Consider the following 27,997-nt stretch of genomic DNA (forward strand, 5'->3'; position numbering starts at 1 on the left):
TTTCGAGGATCAATTAAAAAATCAATATCTTCAAATATAAATAAAGATGGAGGAAGATAAACGACTTTTCTAGATGAGGGCGCGTGCGTCGCGCATCGGCTTTACGATTTCCGGCATGATCACGTGATCAAATAACGGTCGCCGCTGTTCCGACATTTCATGGAAAATTCCCATTTCTGGAAACTTCCCCCTCCCCCCACCGTCTTTTTGTATATATATGTACATCCCCTCCCGCCGTTTTGCCCCCGCCACGCTATTCGTCGTTCAAAATGTAAAACCCCACCACGCGGCCCTTGGTACCTATGTATGCCTATGTACTACCTCCCACTCCTTGAAAATTCTCAACCCCCCACCAAGCGGCCACGCGTACCGGATGTACGGCAACGTCGCAACCGTTAAGTACATAAGACGGAAATGGGGGGACCGAGGGGGACTGAGGGGACGAGAGAGGGAGCGAAAGAGAGGGGAAAAGGGGGGCGAGCGGGAGAGAAGAGGAGAGAGTATGAGAAAGAACTGGCAACGTGTGCCACATTCAAATCTGATCTGAACCCCAGTCGGCTTCTTAGCAAAACAGTAGAAAACGCGGAACGGGAGAATCGTGAACGCGAACGTGTTGCTTCGTCTACGTATATCCGTCGCTATGTAATATCGCACCGGCGAGGAGACGCGTAGTGCGCATCAACAGCGACATCGACGGTGTACGGCGTGGTATACGGTATACGAATGTGTGAGACATGTTTAGATGTGTTGGGATCCATCGAGACACGTCGAGACACGTTGAGACACGTTGAGACGTGTTCATTGGCTCTCTCTCTCTCTCTCTCTCTCTCTCTCTCTCTCTCTCTCTCATAGCTATACTGAGCTACAAGTTCACTGTTCAGCGCATTCAGAAGAGTAACTAAACGTGACTAGCGCATCCCTACCGATCGTGCTCTCTCGCGCGTGTTGACTACGACGCGACGACGGCGACTTTTTCTTCCGGTTCCTTCACTCCCGTACGAATTTTCGCGCGCGCCCGCGCTCGTCTGCTCGGAAACAACCAATTTCATGTAAATGTTACGGATGCGCGGTGGCGTAGTGGCTGTGTCGCGAACGAGGTTCCACAGGCCGACGTGGAATTATGTGCATGGATGTCCAGTTTAACGAGAAGAAGATGGGTGACAAGAGCATCGACGAAGACGTACAGATCATCGAGGCCCACATCAACAAAGGTAAGGTTTGAGGTTAGGTGGCGACTGTCGAGTCGCGACGACGGCGGCACTCGGCAGTGGTGGGCCGATGGCGCGCGCGCGCAGCGCTAACACGGCGGGTGGTGGCGGTGTAGGCGTTGAGGTCGCAAGACTCTCCAAGAGTCCAAGCAGGCGACGGCAGTTGCGGCGGCCGGCGGGCCGGGCGGGTAGCCAACGGCAATGGCAATGGCGGCGGTAATGGTGGAGGATCTCCGATCTCCACGCGCGTATCCTTATCTCCTCTCTTCTTTTTCCTCGCTCGCGTTTTACGCGCGATCTCGCTGTCTTCGTTCTTCGTAGCGTACACAGTGCGTGCTCCCTCTCTTTCACGGCTATACCATATTACTCTGGTTGACGTTGGTACCCAAGAATCGTACCCAGCCTTCCATAAGACGCGGTTTTCGCGCGGTGCCGGCAAAACGTGGCCGGCAAACCATTCCGTCGGCCGATGACAAATTAAGCGTCCGTGTCGTAAGAATGTTTGACGTCTCAGAGTACGACATGTCGATAAAATGCCGGTATATCGGCAAATCATTAGATATCTAGTATAAACATTGTCCCAAGCACACTTTATCCAAGGGACGTCCTGAGGACATCGTTTGGACATCCTCTGGACGTCCTGAGGATAATGTGTGCTGTGCCATTATCCATGCAACGAGGTGCCAACGAGCGCTACTTTAATGAACGTGAACACTTTCAATTCGAACTTGTACAAGATTTTGTACAGTCTTTAATCATGAATTTCTATCTCGCTATATCATTTACAACTTCAATATTAAATCGCGCATATGCGCATACACGTGTACACGCGCATGCAATGCATATTTTTAGTAGTACACGATTATTAAAAAAATGCTAAAAAAGAGAAGAATTGATTTTTATAAAAAATCGATCTCTTATTGGTCAATTAAAATTTGATTTGCGAGGACACGTGATACATCAATGCACGTTGTCAATATAGACTGTGGTTTTTTTTTCGTTTATAAAAATTCACGAGCAGTATCCTTCTCAAGGAATTTTCTCAGGATCTTGAGATCAGGAGAAATTCCTTTATTATCTGAATGAGTCACTAAAAATAGCTGATAACGTAACTTGTTCATTTTAAGCACACACATACACACATATCGATAACAAGTAAAAGCCGGTTGGTTAATGTCACGTAAAAACTGTCCATTATAGTTTATCGCGAATAGGAAACGATAGCGTTGCATTTTCACGTTGAATACTTAAATTTTTTATTTTGTTTTTGCAGTTCTTTTATTAATCGGAGAGATTAAAAGCTTAACTCGAATTTCTCAGTTATTTCGAAACTACAGGTAAATAATCACATTTGTAAATTCGGGAAAAGAGCGGGTATTCCGATTTGCGAAATGACATTTTCAAAGATTCCCTACGTACATTAGTATTGACGTTATCCGTAACGAGTGAGTGCATTGACGATCATGCGAGAAATCAGCTGGCTGCGTCATTTCCATTGAGACGATGCATTAAAGACGACGTGGAACTGCAATCTCTATTGGACGGCATTGATATCGATTTCTATTTGCTCCCCTATATACTATAATATTGTTTTCACATCTATTCCTAACGAAATCAAGCATGTTTACCTCGTTGATGCATAGCATTTATTGTGTATGTTGGATATATAATACGAAGTACTATTCAAATATTCGGGCATTGTGTCAAAGTATGTTTACATCACACGTATCATTTAAGTGTTACAGTTTACTTCAAAGCAGTTCCCTTTTTCACGTGTGCTGGATTTCGACTATATCCAAGTAAATAGATGGCATTAAAAAAAACAGGAATTTGATCAGTAGACACGGTAGTGTCTCGGTGTCAAGTATGACATTGAGACCGCCCCGTAATGATATTTTACAACAATAAACGAAACATTTGAATCAATGTATCTCAAATCAAAATGATGGCTAATTTAAAGAAGACTAATTTACTGATAAGTTCGATTTAAATATGGTTATTTATATACACAATTTCAGTAGAGTGTCATCTCGCATATGTACTTCTCTTGTACATATATACAACAAGCATATACAAAACTGTTGATCCTTATTTAATATGATGGGCGCATTTACTTGGTAGGATGATGTCATAGTTTATTTAAATCAACCCGTAAGATGATCTTTGACTGCATAGAGGCGTTATCTCATCGTTATAATTGTGATTAGCAAAAAAGGATTTAGAGACTTGCGTGGAATTCTTTGTTCGACTCTCCAAGGGAAGAAAAGTATAGATTTAGAAGTTTTACTTTCGTTTACATGCTCAATATATATTTTACAAGTTTTTACATACATGTGCACGCATGCGTGTACTATCTTTTCATGCGCTGTCACAGATGTGCGTCGATTGTCGATTTGAAAAAAATTATGCGTTTCTTATGCATTTCTTCGAATGAAGGAACTTACAAATATACTGCACGCACATGAAATTCTGGAATATTCTAGTCTTGATACTACGGCACTTGTTCAGCATCTATATTAATACGTTTGTAGAGACAGCGTAAGTACAGTTTGTAGAGAGACATAAAAAATTATGGCGCGTTATCCTGGAATAGGATTCCTTTTGTATTTATCATGCAAAGTAAAACGAAGGTTGTCGCTCTTAAATTTCGTGAAATTGCCTCACGCGGTGTGCGTCTCTCCCGCGCGCTATTATTACGAAAGCATGAATTTTCCATACGTCGTATACCGCTCGCCGTTAAATCGTTTCGCGCAGCGCCTATATGTTTCTATGTAATAATGCAATGTGCCGGAGAACGCACGGGGCGCTTGTTTGTTGTAACCGCGCATCGTGTAACGCGGAGCCCTAAGGCTTGCTCGCCACGAGTGCGCCTGTGTGTCCGCCAGCCGGCTTGCTAGCGCGTATGCACGTATACACGCGGGAATATGTGTGCACTATGTACAACGCGAGCGGCGAGAGTAGAGTCGCGGGAGGAGCGAACATGTGCGGCCCCCCCGCGCGCGCGCGAGATACATAATGTATCCGTCCTTATGTACTACATAAGGAGCAGAGGAGTGATGTAACAAAGAGGCAAACTTCGCCGAAGACAACCGAGCGACGCCGAGGGCCATTCGTGGCACAGCGCGCTATGCCTCGCAGTCGCCGCTTCGCGCAAGTCGCACGCGTGCTCTCTCGGTGTGCCCAGTGCCCACTGCCGTAGGAGCGCGCGGCGCCCGGCGGCACGACGAGATCTCGTCAGCTGCTACGAGTGAACGGCGCCATATGTAATTTCGCGTGAGAGCTGAAAAAAAGAAATTACGCGTGCGTAAAGGACGGGAGAGACGAACGGTGCGGCGCGATACTCTACGCCAGATTTTTTTTCGCTCGTCCGGCCACGACCTTTGCTCCCTTTATATGCTCTATTTTACTTTCCGCGATCGCCACTCTCGCGGGAGGAGAGGCGGGAAAGCGGCGCGTGACCTTCATCTGGTCTCGTCGACTCTCTTTGTCGGACGCGAGAAGGAAATGCATCTTATTAACGTTCCGTTGCGAAATTTGTGCCCGCCTTTATACTACGCTCGCGCGCGCATACTAGAGTTTCCGCGCGCGTTGCGTAATTATCATCATGGTCGTACTTTCGTAAAGTACAGGAAATAGGATGAACTACTGTCGCGCGGACGATAGAGGACCGGGTATGCGCGCGCGAAAGAGCAAGCGAGAGAGCGACGACACGGAAGAGAGGGATGGAGAAAGCCGAGTTATAGCAGAACGTAGATAGATTGGAGGAGAATATATCCCCATTCCGCCGCCATATTGTTCTTTTAGTAATCCCCCCCCCGCTCGCGTCGCACCGCCTACGCTCGCCGATCTGTTTTCCCCTACTCTATTTATCCCCACCCATCCTCATCCCCTCCCCGAATCAAATATGCCTTTTGTTCAGCATAGCAACAGCAACGTTAGAGGGCTACTATAAATAGATCGCTACGACTTTCCAGCGTTGCCAAAACGACTGGCCCAACGTGCTGCGCAGTAAAACTAGGTGCCATCAAGGCCGCAACGGCAACGTTGCAATTGCTCGATGCGATATGACCTAATCAACCAAGTATTTCCAACGTGCTATACTCTATTGTTTCTTACATAAGGAGTTTCATCAAATTTAACAAGCTTTGAATGTGTATTGAATAAATAATATACTATCGTGTCTGAATATATCGTACATTCGCGAAATTTTGATATTTATTCGGGGGTGGATACGAGAGAGGAAGGGGAGGGGGGCAATTATGTATTTGAATGCTGGGGGAAAACGTATAGAGAAGCTTTATCTTATATAATTGCGCGTGGGATTACCGTAGAAAATGTATTCGCTATAGTCATTTTTTTTTATTGCAAGTTTCTCAAGTATCGATCAAGCGACGTTGCTTTTCCGCGCGCGCGTTTCTATGTATTCGCGTATATGGCCTGAAAAGTGAGACAAGAGAGGGAATGGGCGTGCCCGGAGCGCGAGAACCGGCAACGCCGCGCTCGTAAATCATGATTAAAATAATAAGTATAATACATATGTAGTACATAGGCGGCCGACGGGTTTATATACGTAAGAACTGCGCAATGGCGCGAGCAGGAGCTAACGTCTGGCTGGGTTCTGCGCAACTTCGGTACTCCCACTCCCCGCCATGCACTCCCCACCATCGGGACGAATCCCACGGGTGAGTTCCAGGAATGATGGAGAGGCAACGAATCAAGCGCGGGCGGTTAGAGAGGAGCAGGGAGGAGGGCCGGAGGGATGGTTGGAAGGAAGGATGAGGGGAGTAAATGGGGAGGGTGATACCTGGAAACCACGACTATGTACCCCCGCGTGCGTTTACCAATCTTGGCACTTTGCCTGAAAGAGCATATCGACCGTGCAACGTTGTCACATCGTCCGCGCGCGATCTTACACGCTAGTCCTGGCTACTCTTTGAGCGGTATGTACCTAGCTCCTGCAACTGATCCATGCTACACGAGGCGCGCGATTCGAGATGGACGGTCGTTTAAGTTGAGCTATCCACGCATCTCACTATCGCGCCTCCCTCCTCCACTCCGCCCCTGCGTCCGTCGTCCCCTTATTCTCTCCAAAAAAACTGAGCGACCAAAAGTGAAACGCGTCAGATGAACGGTCTTTTTTTTTAGAATCTTTTTTTAGGATCAATATATGCCAAATGTTTGACACATTTACTGTAAAAGTAGTGAAATTTCATCGTTTCTAATGTAATAAAACCAACGATATAGCAGACATAAAATTAGCTCTATAGCCAATTTCTATCCTATTCAATCGCTTCTAATGACGCTTCTAATGCCATTACGTACGGATTGCCATATATGCTGTGGAGTAGGGTTTAATTCTGTCGTTCTATTTTTCTAGTTTCTTTTCGTTCTTTTGTGTAACAAAAAGAATGTTGCAAAGCAATGATTACTCGTGTATACAACATAAATCGTCGCTCTATTCTATTTCTCTAACAGATTATTTATAATTCTATTATAGGCTGAATATTGAGTCAACTTTATTTTGTGGCGACAGGTCATTTGCAAGCATCTTTCTTGAACTTAAAACGAAAGAAAAGAAACTTCAATCACAGAGATATTGTATGAATATTGTAGGGGAACATTTATTATTTACGGTCATTCTAATCATTATCACACAGTTTATACATGAAAGATCGACAATTCAGTCTCATTCTACGTATACTTTCTCTGTTGCTTTCTACAAGAGTAACATCCTAGACATCATAAAGTTCAAAATTGGGACACAAGATGTCTTATAGACGTGTTATAGATTTATGTCCCGATTTTGGACCATTTGTGATGTTTAGAATTTTGTGCACAATGAGACTCGCGATTTACACGAAATACTATCGATCGCTCGGCTTTGCGCATCCGAGTTGACCACCGAGTGCACTCGTTCTGAACTGCGTGTCCTCGCAATTGCTCCAGAAAAAAAAAGTCTCGAGGCGTTCTGTACTCTCATTCACATATACAGGGTGTCGCGGAATCGGTGCGTCACTTCCGGGCATGGACCGGCCACTCATCGATCGGTACGCGCCAAGCCGAGGTATCACACCCGGGGTGTATTTCGAACACATCTTGGAGCGACGGCAGGTTCGGTGGGACGTCGCGCTGTCACTGCCGCGCGCCGGACCGTCGTCGGACGCGTCAGCGCGGAGGCGCGGAGGCCGCTGCGCGCGGAGGAGGGCTCGCCGCCGCCGCCGCCGCGCGCGTTTAATCCCAAGAATGCCGAGGCCGGTTCGAGTGTGGCCCGCCGAGGACGACACTGGCGAGCGAGAGCGCGCGCGGTTGTATCTAGCGCGGTACAGTCCACGCAGAGAGTGGCCGCCGCGGAGAGCCGCTCACGTAGAGACGCGTATAAGCGCATGGTCTGGCACGGTCTAGACCGTGATGTCTAGTGCCCTAGCGGAGCCGCGGGCGGTCAACTCGGTCCCGGCTGCGACAACACGGACGGTCGGTCGTCGTACGGCCTAAAATCGAGGTTTCGCTTCGACCGAACACCGGGTACACGCGAGCGCGCGCGCGCGAACGCGACGATATGGCGCTGTCCTCGTTCGAGAGTGCCGCGGTCCTTGGGATAGCTCCGGCGGCCCGCGGAGCTACGCCCGGACGACGAGCATGTACGTAGTCGACGGTGGTGCGATACCGTCTACGTATCCCGTCCTTTCCCTGTTTTACCCTCGACGTATCGAGCGCGATAGTAGTAGTGGTGGTGGTGGCGGCGACGGCGGCGGCGGCGACGACGGCGGTGGCAGCGGCGATTGACGGTCGCCGCGACAGCGACGGCGGTGGTGGAGGCGGCGGCGGTGGTGTTAGTGACGATGATGAGGATCTTTCGCGCCACCTGGTATAATCGTGTCGGCGCACAAAGTGAAACGTCGTCGTCGTCGTCATCCTCATCGTCGGGGGAAAGCGTGAAAACTGCAAAAGTCGGCGCGAGCACCGACTAGAGGGACAGGACAACTTTCCCGTACGCGCGGATCGCACGGTCGTCCGTAATTCCGCCGATACGCCATCCTCATCCTCGTCCTCCCGCTCCTCCTCCTCCTCCTCCTCCTCCCCGTCGTGTAACATGGATCGCGCGCGGTACCATCAGCGGTGCACGTAGGTGGACGGACAGCCTGCTGCTGCTGCATGCTATAACCTCAACGGAGGGAACCCTGTGGCGTGTCGGATCGCCTCAACTGCACCGCGAGATGTGATTTCGCGCAACCGACCAAGGGAGACACCCTCACGAACGTCAAGGATGAGGAACGGTTTCACCGATATACCGGTCGCGAGTGCCGACAGCAGCACGGACGCCATATGGCTCGAGAAAAGCAGTCCGTCGCGGATGGCACCCGAGCGAATGTCACTCAGTACGTCTCTCCTTCGTACGCTTCTCTTCGCGCGAACCCGCGACGCGGTCGTTTGGAACCGTAGATTCGGAAATGCAAATCGCGCGATCGCACGTTATGGCCTCTTCTCCGGCGACTGTCGACGCGAAAATCGTTTCATTATTGACGAACAGAGATAAAGGATCGCGTATATCCTTTTGCGCGTTCTACGCCCGCGGCACGAAAAATCAAAGCTCTCGCCAGCGCGATCCGCTTATTAGTATCGATCACTGTTATTCCGAGGAATTTTCCAAGACGCTGAATCGATGGTAGACTCTTAATGTCGCCGGAGCCCAGAGTGTTTACGTTTACGCGGTTTACACTTCGCTAATCACGTCATCGCGACGCTGCACGCCGCGCGCGCGTGGGATCGATCGAGGATCAATCGAGACGCGTCACGTGCGCGATGTTTCGGTTTTACCCTACCTGCGTCCCTTTTGACAGCGCGCCGCTCCGAACCGGGCGCAGCGTGTTTTTATGTAACCGACACGCTGGAATCCTCGATTGGACTTACGATTGTTTTGACGCGCCTTGAAGAGAACTGTTTATATCCATTTCCAGCGATGTAGATTAAATTTAATCTCGATTTACACTTCCTCTTCGTCTTCTAGAATTAGAAAAAGATAAAAGGAGTCAGTTAAACCGAGATTAAAGTTGATGTACGCTGGTAGAAACTGGCATTTATATGGGCAATTCTCGATTTGATCACCGAAACTCGAGCGGAACGAATCCTTCGGTTTCGATTGCAGCGCGAAAATTAATCGGCTTAAGTGGATACAATGGAAAATGGCAAATATGATAAAAAAGGAAAATAGTTCCTCCCTCTGTTACCACTAAAGCTGATTTGATTCTTAATGTGCGCACATTAATTTACGATATGCGCGAAAGTAGTTGATCGTTACCTAATTTTACTAATTAACATTATCTAATTGTTGCGTATTAAAGTACGATTAGTGCTGTGTTGATTGACGTAATAGTTTGGACTGAGCATCAACACAAAAGAAAAAAAAAAGTTATTTTCGTATTGGCGCGCGAGAAATCGGCCTACATACTAAATCGATATATAGGATTTATCGGATGCACTTAAAGATACTTTTGTCGTATAACGATTAATAAATTTACATGATAAATAATCAGGAACATGATTTAGCTGGATTGTTATTCACGTTACAAGGAGCGCTGATAGCCAATTGAATATATTTTATAAATAACACGTGCGTGTCTGTCAGTAAAGTTTCCTCTACTGTTAATACTTATTCTTGCAATTTGTAATTAGTTTTTTAATTCCCACGATACGTTAAAAAGCACTAGGTTTTTTTTACACACAATGTAAATTTTTTATCCCAAGTATTCTCTTCGAAAGTCCACGCGTACGTAATGTCGTCTTTCGATGCAATGTGCACAATTGGGAACTAAGCATTAAACACTCAAGTTTTGAGGCACAACACAAGGCTTATACGTTGTCGTTTTTTTTTTTCAGATTTCGAGAAAGTCGTCGTCAAGCAAGAACGTCCAGACGATGCGGAAATCCGTGAACTGGCTGCCAAAATGGTGGAAGCACACAAGGCGAAAATGCTGGCGAGCATGCCAGCGGTGCAACAACAACAGAGGCAACAGTGCCTCATACCGCAGCCTAATCTTCCCGGTTCTATTCTTGGATATCTGAACAAACGGCCGACCGACGGGCAGCCCGCGCCGAAACCGCCGACCGGCAGTTTGGAAAGTAAAGCGCCAACGCCGGACGACGACAGCCAGCGGGGACGATTCGGTTGGACGAGCTTCGACGAGTGTCACATACCTTATATATTTCGCTCCGGCGAAAAGTATTGCGCCGTACGCATCCTAGAATCTAAGCTTCTCAACAAGTACCTGAGTTTTCTTCATTCGGACATCTACAGTTGCACATGTATAAGGAGTTACTACATTACGGAGGCGGAGAGCAAGTTGTTCAACGAGATCAACACCAGGCACTGCGAGAATCAGTTCGGCAGGGACGCGTTCACGTGTAAAGACCTGGTGGTGCGTCTCTCGGACGCCAAGGAGTTTTATACGTTTCTCGATGTGTGTTATACCAAACTGACCGCCGGTACCAATCCGAACGTGACAAGCGGACGTAAGGCGGAGAAGTGTGGTTTCATACGGATAAACAAAGAGTCCGTGGTACCGTACACGGTGAAGGACGGTCTGCAGTATGTGCCGCTGTTTTATTTCGAGGGGGAAACGGAAAATCTCAAGCTCAAGGCGGAAAAGCTCGAGGGCTGGGATTTATCGTACTTGAAATTCTGCTGCAAGGTACAGGGTATACGTAACGAACTGTTTGCGAGTGAAACGTGCTCGGTGATTAGTTTGAGTGATATAAAGAGTTACTTTCCACCGGGCACCGGCTTTGAGGACTACTGGCCGACCAAAGTTATGGACTCGCAGTTGTTGGTGAACAGCAACGGGAGCGGTACCGGCGGTGGATGGACAAAACAGCCGCCCACCCCGCCGGCGACCAAGCCTCCCTCCGTGCAGAGCGCCAACAAAGTTGTACCACCTCTGAGCTCGCGTACCGTACCGATGCCTAATATGATGCCGCGGGGAACTGTCGTGAGCACGGCACCGCAGATGCCGCGAATAGGGCAGTCGAGGCCCGTGGTGACGACGCATCCAGCGCACTCTTCCCCGTCGGGACTTCCCACCGGTCGATCGAGCATAGTGTCGCAGCCCATGCTGAATACCGTTCCAGGTGTGGTTAACGGCTGGTCGGGCCTCGTTGGCGGTCAACCTACCTTTCAAACGGCACTCGGTTCTCAGGCTAGCATTATACGAGCGACTCTGAACAATGTAATGCACAACGTAAGCTAATCTCCTTGTCTTATAAATCATAATAGATAGTAAGAGATCCGCGATAATCGTCATATTATAGTTTAGCTTTAGTTTTCGTATCGTATACCAGACCAAATGTACAGTTTTGGATTTTTAGCAACAAATGACCGCTGCTCCCAAAACCTATCCCCAACAGTCTAGAAGTAGAGCGGGCAGTAGCGGAGCAGCAGCTCAATATCCTGGGGTATATCCGACGACGACCATGCAAGGGGTTGCTCAAGCTCAACCACCGCCTCTCATACGCGCAACTGTTCACTCCAATCAACCTAATCTCGGGTAAATGTCAATAGATAATTTTCTAAAAATCTTCTGATAGCTTAGTATGTATACACGTGTTATAAGTTCACAAAGCTTTAAATAATTTCAAGAGATATCTTTGTTTTTCCCTTATCAATAGTTTTTTTGGCAACTTTATATATTCTTACGTCGTACGCACTTGCTTACAAAGCAAATCAATTAGCTACAGTTTGTACATAATAATCAATTAATTTTGCTGCACTTGTTTATCTCGTATTTATGTATGGTGTTGTCCTGTTTATAAAAATTTTAAAATCATTGCAAAAGATAATTTTAATTTTTTGATGAAAGGTTAATATTGATAAGTGCATTCTTTCTGTATTCTTTTGATCAAGCAAATTAATGCGTGAAAATAAAGCGAAGGAAAGAATTTTCACTTTTTCTATACAGCACATTAAGCATGAAATATCAAGCATTAGAGCTATATGCTTATCCTAGCTTGAACCATTATGTTTACATACATAAAAAGCGTAATTATAATTGTTATATGTAGAGTTATCTGCACCATAGCTTTCTGCATTTGTACATACAACGTATTATTTTTTTTTGTATAGTTATCCCACCTATGGGAAGGATGACTGGTGAGTCCTTGTAACATATACTATTGTCATATATAGATTATAAGAAATAAGCATGCAAAAATTTATATCTCAAGCAGATATAAATTATAGAGATAAATCTAATATTAATATTTATAATCAATCTAGATGACTGTCTTTAAAGCTTCTTTGCGTGATAAATACATTGGTTTAGTTGTGAATTTACTTGACATTATCTATGTCACAGTTTATTAATGTTACTATATCTATTTGTCTTATAATGTGTTTACATATTCAACATTTTATAATGATTATGTATGGTTTATTATATTGCTGTCAGTAAATGGCTAAAATAGTCTCCATATATATAGGTATCTAGATCAGAAATATTCGTTATCTAAAAAGCCCTTTTTTACCTGAAATGATTTTTATCTGAATTTAATAACCGTGCAATATCCAACTAAAGACTGAATGCCCGTTAGTTTTTTTATGTAAATGAGGGAAAGTCTCGAACGACATTATTTTACAATGATTCTAAAGTAAAATAATTTTATTTAATTATATATTATACATTATTTTCCAGAAATTATTTATAAATCAGGATTCCTAGGTAATAACCTGAATAATATGAGTAAAATATCTGAAATGCAAGTAATGGATGAAATAAATGTTGACAGCATTATTATAAATCCATTTATAAAATTGATTTCTTTATCGAATTGTGATTGATAAAATATATTTTATATAGTATATACTTGCACATGGGAATTCCTTTTATATAACTCTATTTTATCTTTTATTTTTACAATTTGATATCGCAAAAAATGTGAATTTAATTATTAAAAATTGAATTGAATTATATTTGTTATTTGTTATTTATACAAGCATAAATATATAATATGAATATATTATTTAATCATGGCATAAGTTTTATATTGTTTTTGTGCAATTATATCGAGTATGATATATTAATTTATGTAAATAAGATAAAAATTTAATAAATAAACACGCGCAAAATTGACATTCATATTTATTGCCGAAGAGGTTAAAGACTTTAACGATAGAATAAAATAAATTTATGAAAGTTATAGTAACATTACTTTATGAAATAATTTTAGTAAAAAATAATATAATTTTTGTATTTCAGGGTGACCACTACATATACAACACCTACATTAGGTGTACCTAATGCAGTCACAGCAACCACATATCCACAGATGATTGGTTTAAGCGAACAAGTCCAAGCTTTAATGCCAGTACCTACATCAGCACCAAATTTATTACATCCACAAAGGCATACACCATCTGTGCATAACACATCTCATACGAAATATCCACCTCCTCTGATACCAGTTAATGGTAGCAGCGGCAGCAGCAGCAATTCAAGGTATAATTACATATTGTTATTTTAAGAGAACTAAATAAAATGAGATTAATGAGAATTTCTTATTTCAATATTTCAGTATTGATCAAATGCGTACATAAAATACGTTTGGTTCAACTACCCGGATAGTACAAAGTCTAAAATCAGGCCATAAGGTTGCGAAGACATCTTAAGCTCATGGAACATAGAAAAACATAAAGCAGTAAGATATAAGCAGCATATATTTATATAATAGATTGCGCACTCTCATTGAAGTCTCTTTCGGGCAATACCAGAGAGAGAAGGCAATAGAAGTATCGCCCTTTCCTTGTTCAATTGTGCAGACAATTAAACAAGGAAAGGGCGATACTCCTATTGCCTTCTCTCTCTGGTATTGCCCGAAAGACTTCAATGAGAGCGCGCAGTCTATTATATAAGTCTATGTGTAAGCAGTAAGCGACCAATCACAATAGAAAACGTAAGACAATAATCTTACATTCTCTACTGTGATTGAACAAATTCACTTATTGCTTACGCCTTACTGCTTTACGTTTTTCTATGTGCTTTAGTCCCGAAATACAATAGGTGTAGTAAGCCTGAAGCACGTAAGAAATTGACCGATCATAATCAATTATTCTCTTCAGATTCGACTGCGATTTGGTTTATTTCTTACGGCTTACTATACCTATTGTGTTTCGGGACTTATGTTCTGATTTTGGAGTTTGTAAGGCGAGAGCACAGACCTTAGTATAACGCTGCATAACGCACAAGACATAAGGCATAAGAGAATCAAGCAATCAGAGTATGAAATGAAGGACTCTGATTGATTGATTTTCTTATTTATTATGTCTTGTGCGTTATTGCAGCGTTATGCAAAAGTCTGTGCTCCCGGTTATATTGGCTGAATAGTAGTGTTCACGTTTAAGTTATTTTTTTTTAGGGATTCTCGAGGGAGGAAACCATTGATACCAATACCAGAATCACAAATATCTACTTGTCATGTACAGCCATACCAAATACAGAAAGCATATGTTGAAGAAAAGATGGTACCCTGTATAAATTTCAAACCTTATATTTATACTGAACTGTTGATGACACTTCCTGACTTCGTTTCTAATTTTTTTCCTGCCTGTGACATCGAGAGTTGTAGACAAGTCCTTACAGATGTACTACATATAGACTTATATCAAGGAAATAGGTAAATATATGGACAAATAAATAAATAAATAAATAAATGTAGATAAATATGATGAGAGTTATTATATTTAACACTTGTCATATTAAAATAGATTCTATGAATTTACTTTCATGTAAAAAGAAATAATATTTTACAGGCAACAAATGAAGATGTTAATCGAAGCAGGCAAATGTTCTTCGATGACAGAAGATCTACCTTTAATCCAAGTTAGAAGTGTAATGAAATACATGCCACAATTCAAGTATATGTTCAATAGAGGAGATATGGTCATGCCTTCCCCAGCTCATTCGTCTGAAGAGCACCCTGCCAAAAAGCGTCAACGTACCAGCTAGGATTGGCTACAGCCTTACTGGCCTACTTACGATTATTACCATTCGGCATTCTAAAGCCGATGTCATCGTTTCTCATTCTCATCATCGTATTTTGGAGAACGCCTTTGAGAGGGATGGGCGTATCTAAATACAGGATTATAACTGTCGCGTATGATGCGCGACAAAATATACATTGACGCTTCAAAGTGTAAAGTGAAACAGTGGTGAGCTATTTCTTTCTCCAAAGTGTATTGAAGAGGACACGATTGTAAATAAAATTTAAACGTGTAAAATTTAAAATATGGTTGACAATTTAGATTTGCTTTCTACGTAGAAAGATTTATTTAAGTAGTCGGCATTAGATGCTGATTACTTTCGGCTCAATTTTCGTGGCGAAACTCTCCTCGCGTCTCGACAATGTGTATGTGTGTGTGTGTGTGTGTGTGTGATTCGCTACATGCATAATTAAGGTGCATAATTAAGGTTTCAGGAAAAGTAATATGCATACGATTGAATCATATATTCTGCCAAATCGCAATCGAAACGGTATTTCGGTACGACTGCTATTGAAACGAAGCACACCTTACTTATGCGCAATCTGTTGATTGTCAAGACACGAGCAGCAAAGAGAGAATAGTGAGCGTCGAAAGTTGGAGCCGAAAGTTGTCGGCATTGATTTATTTTTCATTTTTTTTTTAGAGATCTGTTTTAATATAAAGATCATTATTTTGTTACAGAACAAAATAGAGATCCATAACCTATATATAGGTTATAGATAATCTAAAAGAGAGCGATCTTTTAAATTAAATGTATCCTATCATTCCACGTACATACTTTCGTTTCCTCGTACATATACAAAACACACACACACACAAAAGTACACGTGCAACACATAACATTTTATTTCTACCTCTTTGCACAACAGTGAATACTATTCTTTTCAGACTTTATACTTTATGTGTGGTATACATTAGTATCTTTGTGTATAAAAAAAGTGTATGAAAATTCTGTTCTAAAGAAAATTCGGAGAAAGAAAAGGCTATTATCCCATTTGTAAATGGGCATAACGTGCTATAGAGTTATTCAGAATGAATAACCTATTTTGCATATTAAATGTATATCAATGAAAAAAAAAGCGAAAAATGGAAGTAAAGCTTCTTCAAGTTCCTAGCTACTACTAGTGCGTATCCTGATAACTAGTTGCAAGCTAATTTAAAAGCGTTAGTCCATTCATTTATTGCGATAATTTTGCGTGAGTTTTTATACCATTTTCATAAAACTTGTTAAAAAGCGTTAAGGTAATTTATTGAACAGTTTTCGTTTCGAGTGTTAAAAAAAAATATATATATTGTGTACAGAAGATGTGTGGTGGAACGAACGAAATATTGGAGTGGAACAAATGCCTATTTAATGTGAAAAGACAGCAGCGAGCAATATCTCGTGGACTTTATTTGTAGAAGATATGAATAATATACAAGATCTGATACAATTACAAAACTGACAAGAAAATGACGCTGACATCACTTGGATGTTTTTTTTAAATATAGTATTTTTCACAATATTGCTGCTGCATCTTTCAGATATTCGCACTGTAAACAGTTATTTTAAACAGTGAATTTTCCGAATTTGAATTTTTGAATTTGTTACACAATGGTATCTAAATTTCACAATTATTAAGCGTTCGTTGAAGACAAGTATCTCGTGATGGGTTTTAGGTGAAAATTTATCGGGTCGAATGAAAAAGACTGCGTGTAGTCGATATTATAAAAGTGTAAAAAAGCTCGTAAAAGTGAAACAAACAATATATTTATTCATGCCAAGTGCGTTATACGCATCGAGTGTGATAATTGATATATAATAAAGGTTTAAAAGAAACGACACGATTTTAACAAAAAAATCGGTTTCGCTCAAAGCGAAGGCCAATGTGCCAAGGCCAATTGTGCAATTGTTTGATGATCGTTCGACACCTCTAACCTGCTTCACGGATACGTTAAATTTATGTATACATTCGAAAAATGTCCAACCTATGTAGAAAGCTGTTAAGATATTTATATGAATATATAATACAGAAATGTGACAAAAAATAAGAACGATATTCAAACGACGAAAAGAAATCTGGTTGATATTTGAAACCACGTTAAAATAGTCTTCCACACATGATTCATATAAATACGTCACAAATCAAATTCTGTTCAGTTCAATAAATTATTTCAAAACATTGACATTATATTAACCTGTCTTTTTTTGATAATTTGTGTCATTTATTTCCATTTATATAACAATAGAATGCAGGACGCAATAGGCCCTCTTTTTCAAGGGAGCGTATAAAATGCTATTTTATCTCTCCTCTCGATGTGGAACAGAGGATTAAAGAGTTATCGACCGGCGATCGAAAGTATATATATACTTAAAGTATGTATATATTATATATGTACTTTCGTCACTCACTAATTTTAGCGTAAGAAAGCTCTAAAAAAAGAAGTGTACATGGCAACCAAGTGTATATAAAGAGATAATTATAACGACTAATTCACGTCGAACGTGAATCTCTCGCGTAAGGCAGAAATTGTTTCGATATTCTGTCGTAGTGAATATATAGTGTATTATTTATGAAACAATATTTTGTGGTATTACAAATTTGAAAGACACCTTGCATTGCGCTATCGAGAGACTTTGGACTGGTATATCTTACTGTTACAAACAAAGTGGTTCAAGATAATGTAGAAGAGGTCGGAAGACGGAGGAACGCTTGGCGGTTTATTATTTGAATAAAAACGTTTTTTTGACAGCGGGGTGATATTATTTCATTTAATCAATGCTAACGTTATTTAATTTCTTACGATATTCCGTGTTATGTACAAAACGGCGCATCTACGATTAATTGCATTTGAGATGTACAGTCACTTTTTCATTTTTACGCTTTTCGTTTTTTGTTTTTACCACGTTCGCGAGTAAGTTTGATATAATTATATCGAACGTTGTTGTAACTTGCGATAAAGGAAAGTATATGTCGATTTTACGTTGTGTGTGATTTTTTTGACGCGATGAAAAAAAGTCTAGAATTTTTTAAATTATTTTAGCGGGAACGCATACCATTTTTTTTTATTACTTAACCGCGCAAACCGCGTCGCGTACGTGATTTTATTCCCTCTCGAGGTAAACGCAAGAGATTGCTCCAGTCCAAGACGTTTAAGAGTATGATATCATTTTTAATATGTTAGATTAGCATTCATTTGTTAACGTTTGTTAAAACTGTGTATTATACTTTATCACGCTATCATTTGTACATATAGAGCATAAGGAAATAGAACTACTAGATATTTCAAAATAAATTCATGATACAATCAATGCAAGCCAGTTATTTTCTCGCGTCCTACATCCTTCGCGTGTGTACGCGCTGTCACGGTTTTTTTTGTATTATGTTGTATAACTTAATATATTTATAAACATAAATATATTTAATATATAAATATAAATTATATGCATTTTTTTAAATCAAAAATCAATTCCGCGGTTCTTTCCGTAAAGTTTGAGACTCAAACTTTCCCTTCTGTATTTGTTTATTTTTTTCCAGTCATTTTGATTCATGAACGATTCACAAATAATTTAAGCAATGTGCATAAACAGAGGTTTAATTAAAATCGGAAAACGTTTATACGATAATTTCGTTGTGGGAAAAGATATATGAAATAAAGGCCGATTTCTGTCTAAAAAGTGGCAACGTAAATTATCTACTATAAAAACTTACAGTTCTCAAATGATATCGAAATTAGTTTTAAAGGGGTTGAAATGAGTCTATTCTTTGATAATACATACAATATTTAATAACTGCAGTTACAGATTAACGGCCAGTACTAAGTTTGATACGCGGTTGTGCGTTCTCTCTGGTGTAACCACAGTTGTGGTGTAACCTAATCAAATTTTTAAATATAATTAATAAATAATGACAAGTGCAATTATTTGTACTTTACCTTTGCACCCTGGCCATCAATTTGTAGCTATATACAGTTATATATTAACGAGTTAAATAAACTTGTTAAACCATGTAATATTAGAGACATTTAGTTTGCTAAGCATAAAAAATAAGCGCGCCCAGCACTCACCTATACGGACGCCGTCCGTATAATAAATGTTTTTTTTTCTTTACGAGTACTTCCAATCCGAAGAACTGTCTCGCGCACTTTTACAGCTGCAGGACTACTTCTTTTATTGACGCATCAGTATAAACGGCAATCGAAAAGGGACGATAAGGATTGCAGGACGTGTTAACGAAAAGGGTGCGAAAAGATCGAAGCCACGAGAAACGACGAGAGGTCTCCTTTTCAAATCCCGTCTCTACGCGGCGCAATGGCACCATCGGCCCGTATAACCTCACGACACGTTCGCGGGCCGCGGCGGAACTGGGCGGAAGTACGTCACCCGGCGGATTCGTTTGGGATCCACGGAGCGGCACAGAGATGGCGCTCGCGTCTACGGCGGCGAAACATAACGAGCCCGTACGAGGGCGGCCGAGGCGGCTAGTCGCGGTCGCCATTTTGTCGGGTAGTCATCGGAATCATCTTGTCTCTGACACCACGGTTACCTATTTCGTCCGTGTCTCGTTCGGACGGGGTAAAAATCCGTCTCCTGTGGCCCGCCGTAGTATACGCGCCGCTCCGCCCCGTAACGTCGCACCCGCAAATGGCTTGTCTGAACACCCTCAAGCAGGAAATCAAAACGCTCGAATCCGTCTTCCCCAAGAGCCATGAGAGGTTTCAGATAATGTCTGCGAGCGTGGACGAGCTCAGCTGCAGATTCGTCGGTAAAAATGGGAAGAAGTACGAAATACACGCCAATATCACAGTAAGTGCAACACACGCCGCGCGCGCGGCGAGGGGGATGGGGAGTAACGTCGGGTGTAATCGCCGAAGTGCCGCTCTTAAAGACGGTCGTTTTCCGACCGCCCCACCGTGTGTGCGTGAATATGAGTGAGAGTGCGTGAGGTACGTATCGGTACATTCGTTTGCCGCTGTTTCGTCTCGTTTTGCTTATCCCCGTCTTCCCCCTCCCCCTCCCCCCTTCCGGGGCTTCGTAAGGAACATCCCCGTCGGCTGGAGTTTCGGACGGAGTGGACAAAGGGAAGCCGACGACACTCGACGTTGTTTGGTATCCCCGGGGCGGGGGAGGGGGGGGACGACACACACCGCGCGCGGCCGCTCGAGATCGTTCCCACACGTCTCTCTCTTCCCTCTCTCGATCGTCTCGACGCCGTCTCTCGATCGATTTTTTTCCTCGCTTTTTCTTTTCCCCTCGCGACCGCGAGGAACTCCCGTCCCGGTGGATAAAACGACGCGTCAAAGGGGTCGATGCCTGACTTCCTCGCGGGCAGGAGGATATTCGGCCGTTCCGGATCTTGCGGAGCATTGTTTTTTTTTTCTTTCGGCTACGCCGACAGTGTCAGAGACAAAGGTCCGGAGGAGAGAAGAGGATCCCCAGACAAAGAAGACTCGTTCGCGAATCCCGCGCGTTTCGCCCGTCGCTCGATCCCCTCACTTTGACAACGCAATTTTTAATCGACGGTTGCGAGTTGATTTTTTTTTCTTTTCTTACGCGACGACGGGGCGATTTGTGTGTGTGTCTGTGTGTCTGTGTGTGTCGCGCGCGATGTCAGCACGAGGAACGTCGCAATCGAGCGCGATCCTTTTGCAATGCGTATTACCCGCTCATACGATTACAGCGTATTGGATATTTCACATCATTTACCGCTTACGCGACAGATGTCGGTGTGTGCGAATTTTTTTTTTTTTTTTTGGTGTTTCGAGTTTAAATGGACGTGTGACATGCGTAATTGCGTGTCGTGTTCGCGAGAGGTACGGTCCGGGGTTAAAAGTTTGTTATCTTTCGTTTGTCTCCCTTTACAATGCGATCCTGGTACAGCCAAACGTATTGCCAGTTCACATTGAACGCATTAAGTTATATGAATTATCGTTTGTCATAGCCATAAAGTTGCACTAATATTCATGATGTTTACGTAGGAAACCTATCCTTCAACGCCGCCCGTCTGGTTCGCCGAATCCGAGGAGACTAGTGTTACGAACGCTGTACAAATTTTAAGTAACACAACAGGCCGCGACAACCATGTAATCAACCAAGTTGGTATCCTATTGAAAGAGTTATGCAGACTACACTCGTTACCGGAACCCCCGGACGTCGAGAGGCTGAGAACCGCGTTGGATCCCTTACGTTTAGGCGGCTCGAACGAAGCTGTGGCGCAAAGGATGGACGCCGAAGACTTAGACGATCTCGACGAGGATGAAGAGAGCGAGACTGAGGAAGACCTTCATCTAGACATGGACGAAGGGGACGCTAATTCTAAGAATAAGGTAAGAAGAATTGAACTTATGATTAGTTTATACTACTGATTTTTTTCAAGTTGTTTCTGTCATTAATCTCTGGCATTGATCTTTAATGATGCAGAGTGAAGAAATGGATTTGGAACATCTTGCGACGTTGGAAAGGTTGAGACAGAATCAGAGACAAGATTATTTAAAAGGATCTGTTTGTGGAAGTGTACAAGCCACCGATAGACTCATGAAAGAACTACGTGATATATACCGAAGTGACAGCTTTAAAAAGGGTATGTTATTTTTTTAATTTTTACTATTACAATCGAGTCGAATTTTAATAATACACGCATTTTATGTATAATATTTTTAAATTTCTTTGGCAAGTTTTTGGAGTGGATTGTTCACGTTACAGTAAACAAGAAAATTGTGCAAACTTATGTCCAAAAATGCATGGGATAATAGTTGAAGGATTAGGTATAAATCATTGAAAGATTATATTCAAAGTTTTGTACTGTTAGAGTTTATAAGAAATATTCACAAGAAAGATGTTCTCCCATTAAAATGCAGACAATTTTAATTCTCTTGTATATTCAATTTCACTTAAAAAGGAAAAAATCAATGTAATAAATAAAATTATTAACATTTTTTTGTATTATTCATCAATGTATTTTTGATGCTTGTGAAATTATTTGTAACTTTCCTGGAACTTCTAAAAGGATATGGCATTATCCGTGTCATTATCTTAAATTTAATTAGAACATTTTGAATATTTTTTATGAATTGTGATTTAATATTAATCAGATTTTGTCAGTTTTGAAAAGTTATTGAAAAATTTTGTTGAATTTTTCGATAATAACTTTTATTTTCCGAACTTTTGGACACATTTTATATGGACACTGTTTATATAAACTTTTTTGTTTATCATGATGTGGAAAATTCACTCGGAAATTTGTCAAACAATTCTGGAATGGGTGGCATCCGATTGACCACGTTGCGATTGACCACGTTGCGATTGACCACGTTGCGATTGACCATCGGCCGCGGGCCGCTGTGAGTGGCTGTGGTCAATCGCAACGTCAAAAGGAACGCTCCCTTTTGGAACATTTTGTATACAATTTTATTTTTTCTTCCAAAAATATATAGCATAGAACTAGTAAATTCTGGAACATTTCGAAACACTCTGTATACATTTCGTTTTTTTTTCTTCCAGGAATGTATAGCATAGAACTAGTAAATGACAGTTTGTATGAATGGAATATCAGATTGATGTGTGTAGATCCTGACTCACCACTTCATAGCGATCTCATTCTTTTGAAAGAGAAAGAGGGCAAAGACAGTATTCTTCTCAACATGCTTTTCAAGGTAACTTACTTGTGTAAGACTAAATTCAAGATTTCGAATAAGATTAATGCATCAATCTTATCTTTTGCATCCTTTTTCCCTAAATGTTCCTTTAAAATGTTATTTTATGTCTAATGTTTTATATTATCGTAGGAAACTTATCCGTTCGAACCTCCATTTGTAAGAGTCGTACATCCTATCATATCTGGTGGATACGTTCTTGTGGGAGGTGCCATCTGTATGGAACTTCTCACGAAACAGGGTTGGAGTTCGGCGTACACGGTAGAAGCTGTTATAATGCAAATTTCAGCGACGTTAGTGAAGGGAAAAGCGCGTATACAGTTCCAAGGATCAGGCGGCGCTGGCAAAGTGTGTGGTGGACAAGGCCAATACAGTTTGGCGCGTGCCCAACAGTCATTCAAGTCTCTTGTACAAATACATGAAAAGAATGGTGAGCGTTTATTCGTTTTGTGTCGCTCGTTAATTGTTACGTCACTTAAAAAAAAATGTGGCGTTTGTGTCTCGGCAGGTTGGTTCACACCCCCGAAGGAGGATGGCTAATGAAGACCGATTGCGGAAAAGAAGTACCGAAAATATGATACATGCTTACAGCTGAGACTTTAATTCGGTGTGTGCCCAACAAGTAATTGTTATGATAATGATTTGATACACAAACACAACAGTAACTAGGTAACTTAAGATACTGAATTAATCTAACGTATATAATTCCTTTGATGGCTAAAAAAGCTGCCGTATACCTTGGTTACATATCCATATTTTTTTTTTTTTTTTTCGGTCATTAGTAGTTAGAATCGCGAATTGTATCGATAAATGTAAGGTATCATTTCGCTTGAAATTGATTCTTATGTTCCAAGAATCCCAGTTGTTACTATATTACAAGTATAGTAATTTTATGTGCTCCTTGAAGATACATATGTTGTACGTGCGAAACAGTATGATTATTTTAGAAAAAACAAAATGCGTTCACGCAATTGTGCTTCCTGTCTCTTTAACGGGAGGAGATTATGATCAACATTTTAGAGTAACATATGTAAATGACAAATTTTTTTAAGTTTTTCTTTTATTGTTTTATCATTGTCATTCTTTTTTTTATTTTCTACGAAGCAACAGTTACGTTCGGTGCATTTCAAATGATGAGGCTTATATTTCTTTATTAATAAATGCCGTAAACAAGCAAAATAAAAAATAATGGTAGTGAAAATGCATCTCTTCAAGAAAAAAAGTACATCACTTCTATTCTTGAAATCCTTTTCCAGATATCTCATAAGCGATATCGAAAAATTATGTGAGTGCACAACCAAAACGTTTCTTTAGAAAGAAAAAAAAATTATGTGGAAATAAAATGGCTAAATAGAATATAAAAGCATAGCTTTGCATCGGAAGGCTCTAGAGAGTACGATCATAGAAGTTACAAAAGTCACTGCAAGCTTTGAAGACTTGCAATTAATTATATGTTTTGTAAGACTAATTTTGTCTATATCTATATTAATCAAGTCAGATTTTTGACACGAGAAGCGATATTTTTTTACATTCGGCGAGTAGTATATTTCGTAGCCATTATTGGATTAGATGAGACTTAGATCTTACAATGCTTGTATTGTATACAATACAGTAATTAATGTGAATGTTTATCCTTTGCATAGGACATATAAGAGTGAGTCGGATATGGATATATAGATGCTGTAGCAGCGTGTACGTTTTCTTTCTTAATGCAGTAAATAATTATAAAAGCTTACGTTGGTTTTTTTCTTTTGCAATATTATCGAATGGGACGGCTTAGAGCTTTCTACAACATATATATCTCCGTTGTGTGTAATATTCAATCGAATATAGGAATTGTATAGATGTACATAATGCAAGGTACTCTTTAGAGTTCTGATCAGAGGGCATAAATACAATAGTAGAAGCTTAAAAAGTTTTGGTTGTGTATTTCATCGACAAATCCATTCTAAAAATCTATTCTTTATTATTTTTCTCTATGACACAATATCAATAAGATAAAATCATATTGTATATGCAAGATATAATTTTTTTAATAAGAGATGCGCGAGCTAAACATTAATCCGTACGGAAATTAATTCTTATGTGCAAATTTGTTTTCGAAGAAAACATATATAAATTATATATATATATATATATATAAATTCCATGCAAATGTTTCTAACAATTGCAAATAGAGAATTTCTTTGCGGTTTTACGCATTCAATAATAATCGACTATTGTTTGTGTAAGCGGTAAATGGCCAAGATGTGTTGTGTATGCACTTCTCTCTTCTAAAGCAAATTTGTTCATTAGAATTAACAGTGTAACGATATCATAATGTTTGTAACATTTAGTGAATCTAATTTTTGCTATCAATTATATCTGTTAAGGATACTCATTTTCACAAAAATATCTGTTATTTCATAAATGGAATATGGATTCCCAAAATGGGTTACCATCCATATATGAAATGAGAATCAGGATTTGAACTCGGTATCCGTCGATTACAAGTCGATTGTTTTTATACAGTCACGTATCATCCCAAATTATCTTATTGTTAAATACATTTTTACAAATACGGCATTGAAGTTAAGTTGCTGCAAAAATTGCGTTAATCGATAATATTCTTCGGATTGGTATCGCACTTCTAATTTATGCAGTTTGTTTCGTACATACATACATAGATATACACATCCTGATTCGTATACATGCATGTACACACACATATACACATATGCATTCTGTTCCTTATGCTTCATCTTCCTACGTAATCTCGAATGCGTAGTACTTTCCGCGACCATCATTTTGCAAACATAATGTCAAACATGAACATTTACGAATATCAATCACAAGTAGTCGTATAATTTTCGTAAGAGTCGAAGGAAATCCTGTCATTTTCGTTGTAAATATATCGTCAATTGAAACAACCAATTAAATGACGGTTTAACTGTTATACTTCAGGGATTTTTATTTTCAGAGGTATTCATTACTTTTATAATTATTACGTTAGGGTACGTGTCTGCGTAATTATCGTGTTTGCTTTTTTTTTTTTTGTTAGAATGAATGGATACACCTGAACGCCTATTAATATCGTATGGAGATGGAGCAGTACATATGTTATTGGCAATAACGCATGTATGATGTATCAGTACACATGATTATCGGTATAACTGGAGCGAGTAGCGTGGGTTCACTAGTTTCGTTCGCGGTACAATTAAACTCGTTTGTGAGCAAATCATATGAGCAGTATCGTCATATAAATAATAGACTCTTAAGTATAGGTGTGCGATCATCGAGCTCGTTGTCAACGGGTTACCCACGATTTGTACAGCCGCCACCCGTTTGACATTGAGTACTGGTCGACGTCGTTAAGCGTTATGTTCTTTGCCAAAACTTTGTGTCGTCTGTTAAGTTTTATTTTTTCTCTCTCTCTTTTTTTATGTAATTTGCGTACGATCGCGAGGAGCAATGTGACATGGTGTATTTTTGCTACAAATATCGTTAAGACTCTTCGTTTTCTTAACACGACATTTCGACTCTTGCCCGATATTCGTTGACGATTTCAGAAAATGTCAAGAGTGTCGGACGTAAGGTCGACATGATGCACGCGATTAGTTCGAATTAATTACATTTAATAAACGAGATACGAGAGATGCGTAATAAGATAAGATAACGATAATTCCGCGTAACGTTGTCCGAGGGAGGGATTCGTTCCGGATTAAAACACTTTGACGAAAGGTGTGTGCGCCTAAAGGACAAGTGGAAGTTCGAAGTTAGTCGATTATTAACTCTGAAATGCATTTCTCAAATCCTTTTCGATTGTGTGCAGTAACGTAGCTGTAAAATTTTTGTTATTCGAAGTAATCTTTCTATTTGAAGACTGATAAAAGTATAGATGCACTCGAACGTACTTTTTCTTCCACGTTACATTTGTAAAATATCGCGTCTCTCACGCGATACTTGGATTCGCGAGCATGGGGAATAAAAAGATACTCGAGCAATTTATCCGCGTCGGATGGGATAAAACTTTCTAAGTACTTGTGAATACGGAAGCATTATGAAATTGTGATGATCCCATTTAAGATTTTTCGTACGAAGGCCATTGGGTGCCAATTTGGGAAGGTGGATATACATATCCCATTCCAAGATGTATTTGTGGCAAAAATAGTCGTCTAAAGTCTCTTCCAGCTCATTCGTTCACTTTCCACATTTCATTGACAAATGCGGATACGTTTATTATGCGTTAAGTAAAGTGCGAATAATCGAATTGATGTAATGACAAAATTATTTCTTTTTGTTTAAAGGGAGAGCACCCGGTTCACGCGGAACATAAATAAGCAGACTCCGAAGCGACTGTATGTAAAACACGATACAAGCGTATATATAGAAATTATTACATCCCCGTGTACCTGGTTACAGATTTCTGGCTACGCATTCTCTAATTAAGACATAGAAGCGACAAGTACTAAAAAAATCTGCGTTTCGCTTGAACCGTGGCATTTCGATCGTATCCATTTGATACTCGGGACTATAAACGACTTTGTGTATCGTGTTTAAGTATATGGATATAACTTAACTCTCTCATATTGTAACATTTTCTGACGAGGGTATTAGACTTTCGGATCGAAGTGAAGTGTGCCGTGCGCGTCGAGAGAGATTGCGATCAAGGTTTTCTTACACTTTCAGTTTCCGTCGCAAATTTTCGGAACCCCCTCTTTTCTCCCGCCTTCCCCTCACCTTTTGTTGCCAAACATCTCGTTCTTTTCTCGACGTGGACGATGATGATCCTCGAGTCTAAACCCATAAGTTAACTTATGTCTCTACTCTGTCTGCGTACCTATTTGCGTAAACTCATTGGTCAACCGAGAGATCGATTAATTTTTGTTAATCGGTCGCGCGTCGTCTCATTGTCAATATCTATAATATTAAGATTACTCTACGTATCTTAAATCTGCTCCACTTGTATATCGTACCATTTACTGATTTGAGTGAAAGTTTCCATAATTCTAATATATCGAAGCATTATACTTTCTCTCTTTCCTTCTCTCTTTCTCTCTTACACCACAGTTTCACAGTTAAGTTACGTTAATTATTGTTTAGGAGAACGCTACGAAACACAAAAAAAATAAAGATTTTAATAAAAAAAATT

General features: G+C 40.8%; 2 protein-coding genes across 6 annotated transcripts; both read left to right on the top strand.

Annotated features, from left to right (window-relative positions):
* The first annotated feature begins 381 nt into the window (after positions 1-381).
* On the top strand, positions 382-18,526 carry LOC105461748. 4 transcript variants are annotated; one of them, XM_011708349.1, is made up of 7 exons: positions 383-1,211; positions 10,083-11,440; positions 11,568-11,746; positions 12,322-12,348; positions 13,454-13,693; positions 14,610-14,867; positions 15,004-18,526. In XM_011708349.1, exons 1-7 carry the CDS (start codon positions 1,121-1,123, stop codon positions 15,197-15,199), a joined length of 2,349 nt encoding a protein of 782 aa, XP_011706651.1. In that variant the 5' UTR covers positions 383-1,120; the 3' UTR covers positions 15,200-18,526. The 4 variants fall into 4 exon arrangements, with proteins under 4 accessions (XP_011706787.1, XP_011706651.1, XP_011706716.1 ...); XM_011708286.1 differs by lacking the exon at positions 383-1,211 and adding an exon at positions 8,019-8,584; XM_011708485.1 differs by lacking the exon at positions 12,322-12,348 and having other exon boundaries at positions 382-1,211.
* A 1,168-nt stretch (positions 18,527-19,694) lies between these two features.
* On the top strand, positions 19,695-27,995 carry LOC105462021 (ubiquitin-conjugating enzyme E2 Q2). 2 transcript variants are annotated; one of them, XR_976016.1, is made up of 7 exons: positions 19,695-20,020; positions 21,193-21,540; positions 21,635-21,794; positions 22,715-22,866; positions 22,999-23,296; positions 23,375-23,473; positions 27,153-27,995. XR_976016.1 is itself a non-coding variant. In XM_011708574.1 (6 exons), exons 1-6 carry the CDS (start codon positions 19,859-19,861, stop codon positions 23,404-23,406), a joined length of 1,152 nt encoding a protein of 383 aa, XP_011706876.1. In that variant the 5' UTR covers positions 19,695-19,858; the 3' UTR covers positions 23,407-27,995. The 2 variants fall into 2 exon arrangements, 1 of the variants encoding a protein (XP_011706876.1); XM_011708574.1 differs by having other exon boundaries at positions 23,375-27,995.
* The last annotated feature ends 2 nt before the right edge of the window (positions 27,996-27,997 follow it).

Source organism: Wasmannia auropunctata, unplaced genomic scaffold, assembly GCF_000956235.1.
Source record: "Wasmannia auropunctata unplaced genomic scaffold, wasmannia.A_1.0 LD336116.1, whole genome shotgun sequence".
In the NCBI taxonomy this organism is placed as follows: domain Eukaryota; kingdom Metazoa; phylum Arthropoda; class Insecta; order Hymenoptera; family Formicidae; genus Wasmannia; species Wasmannia auropunctata.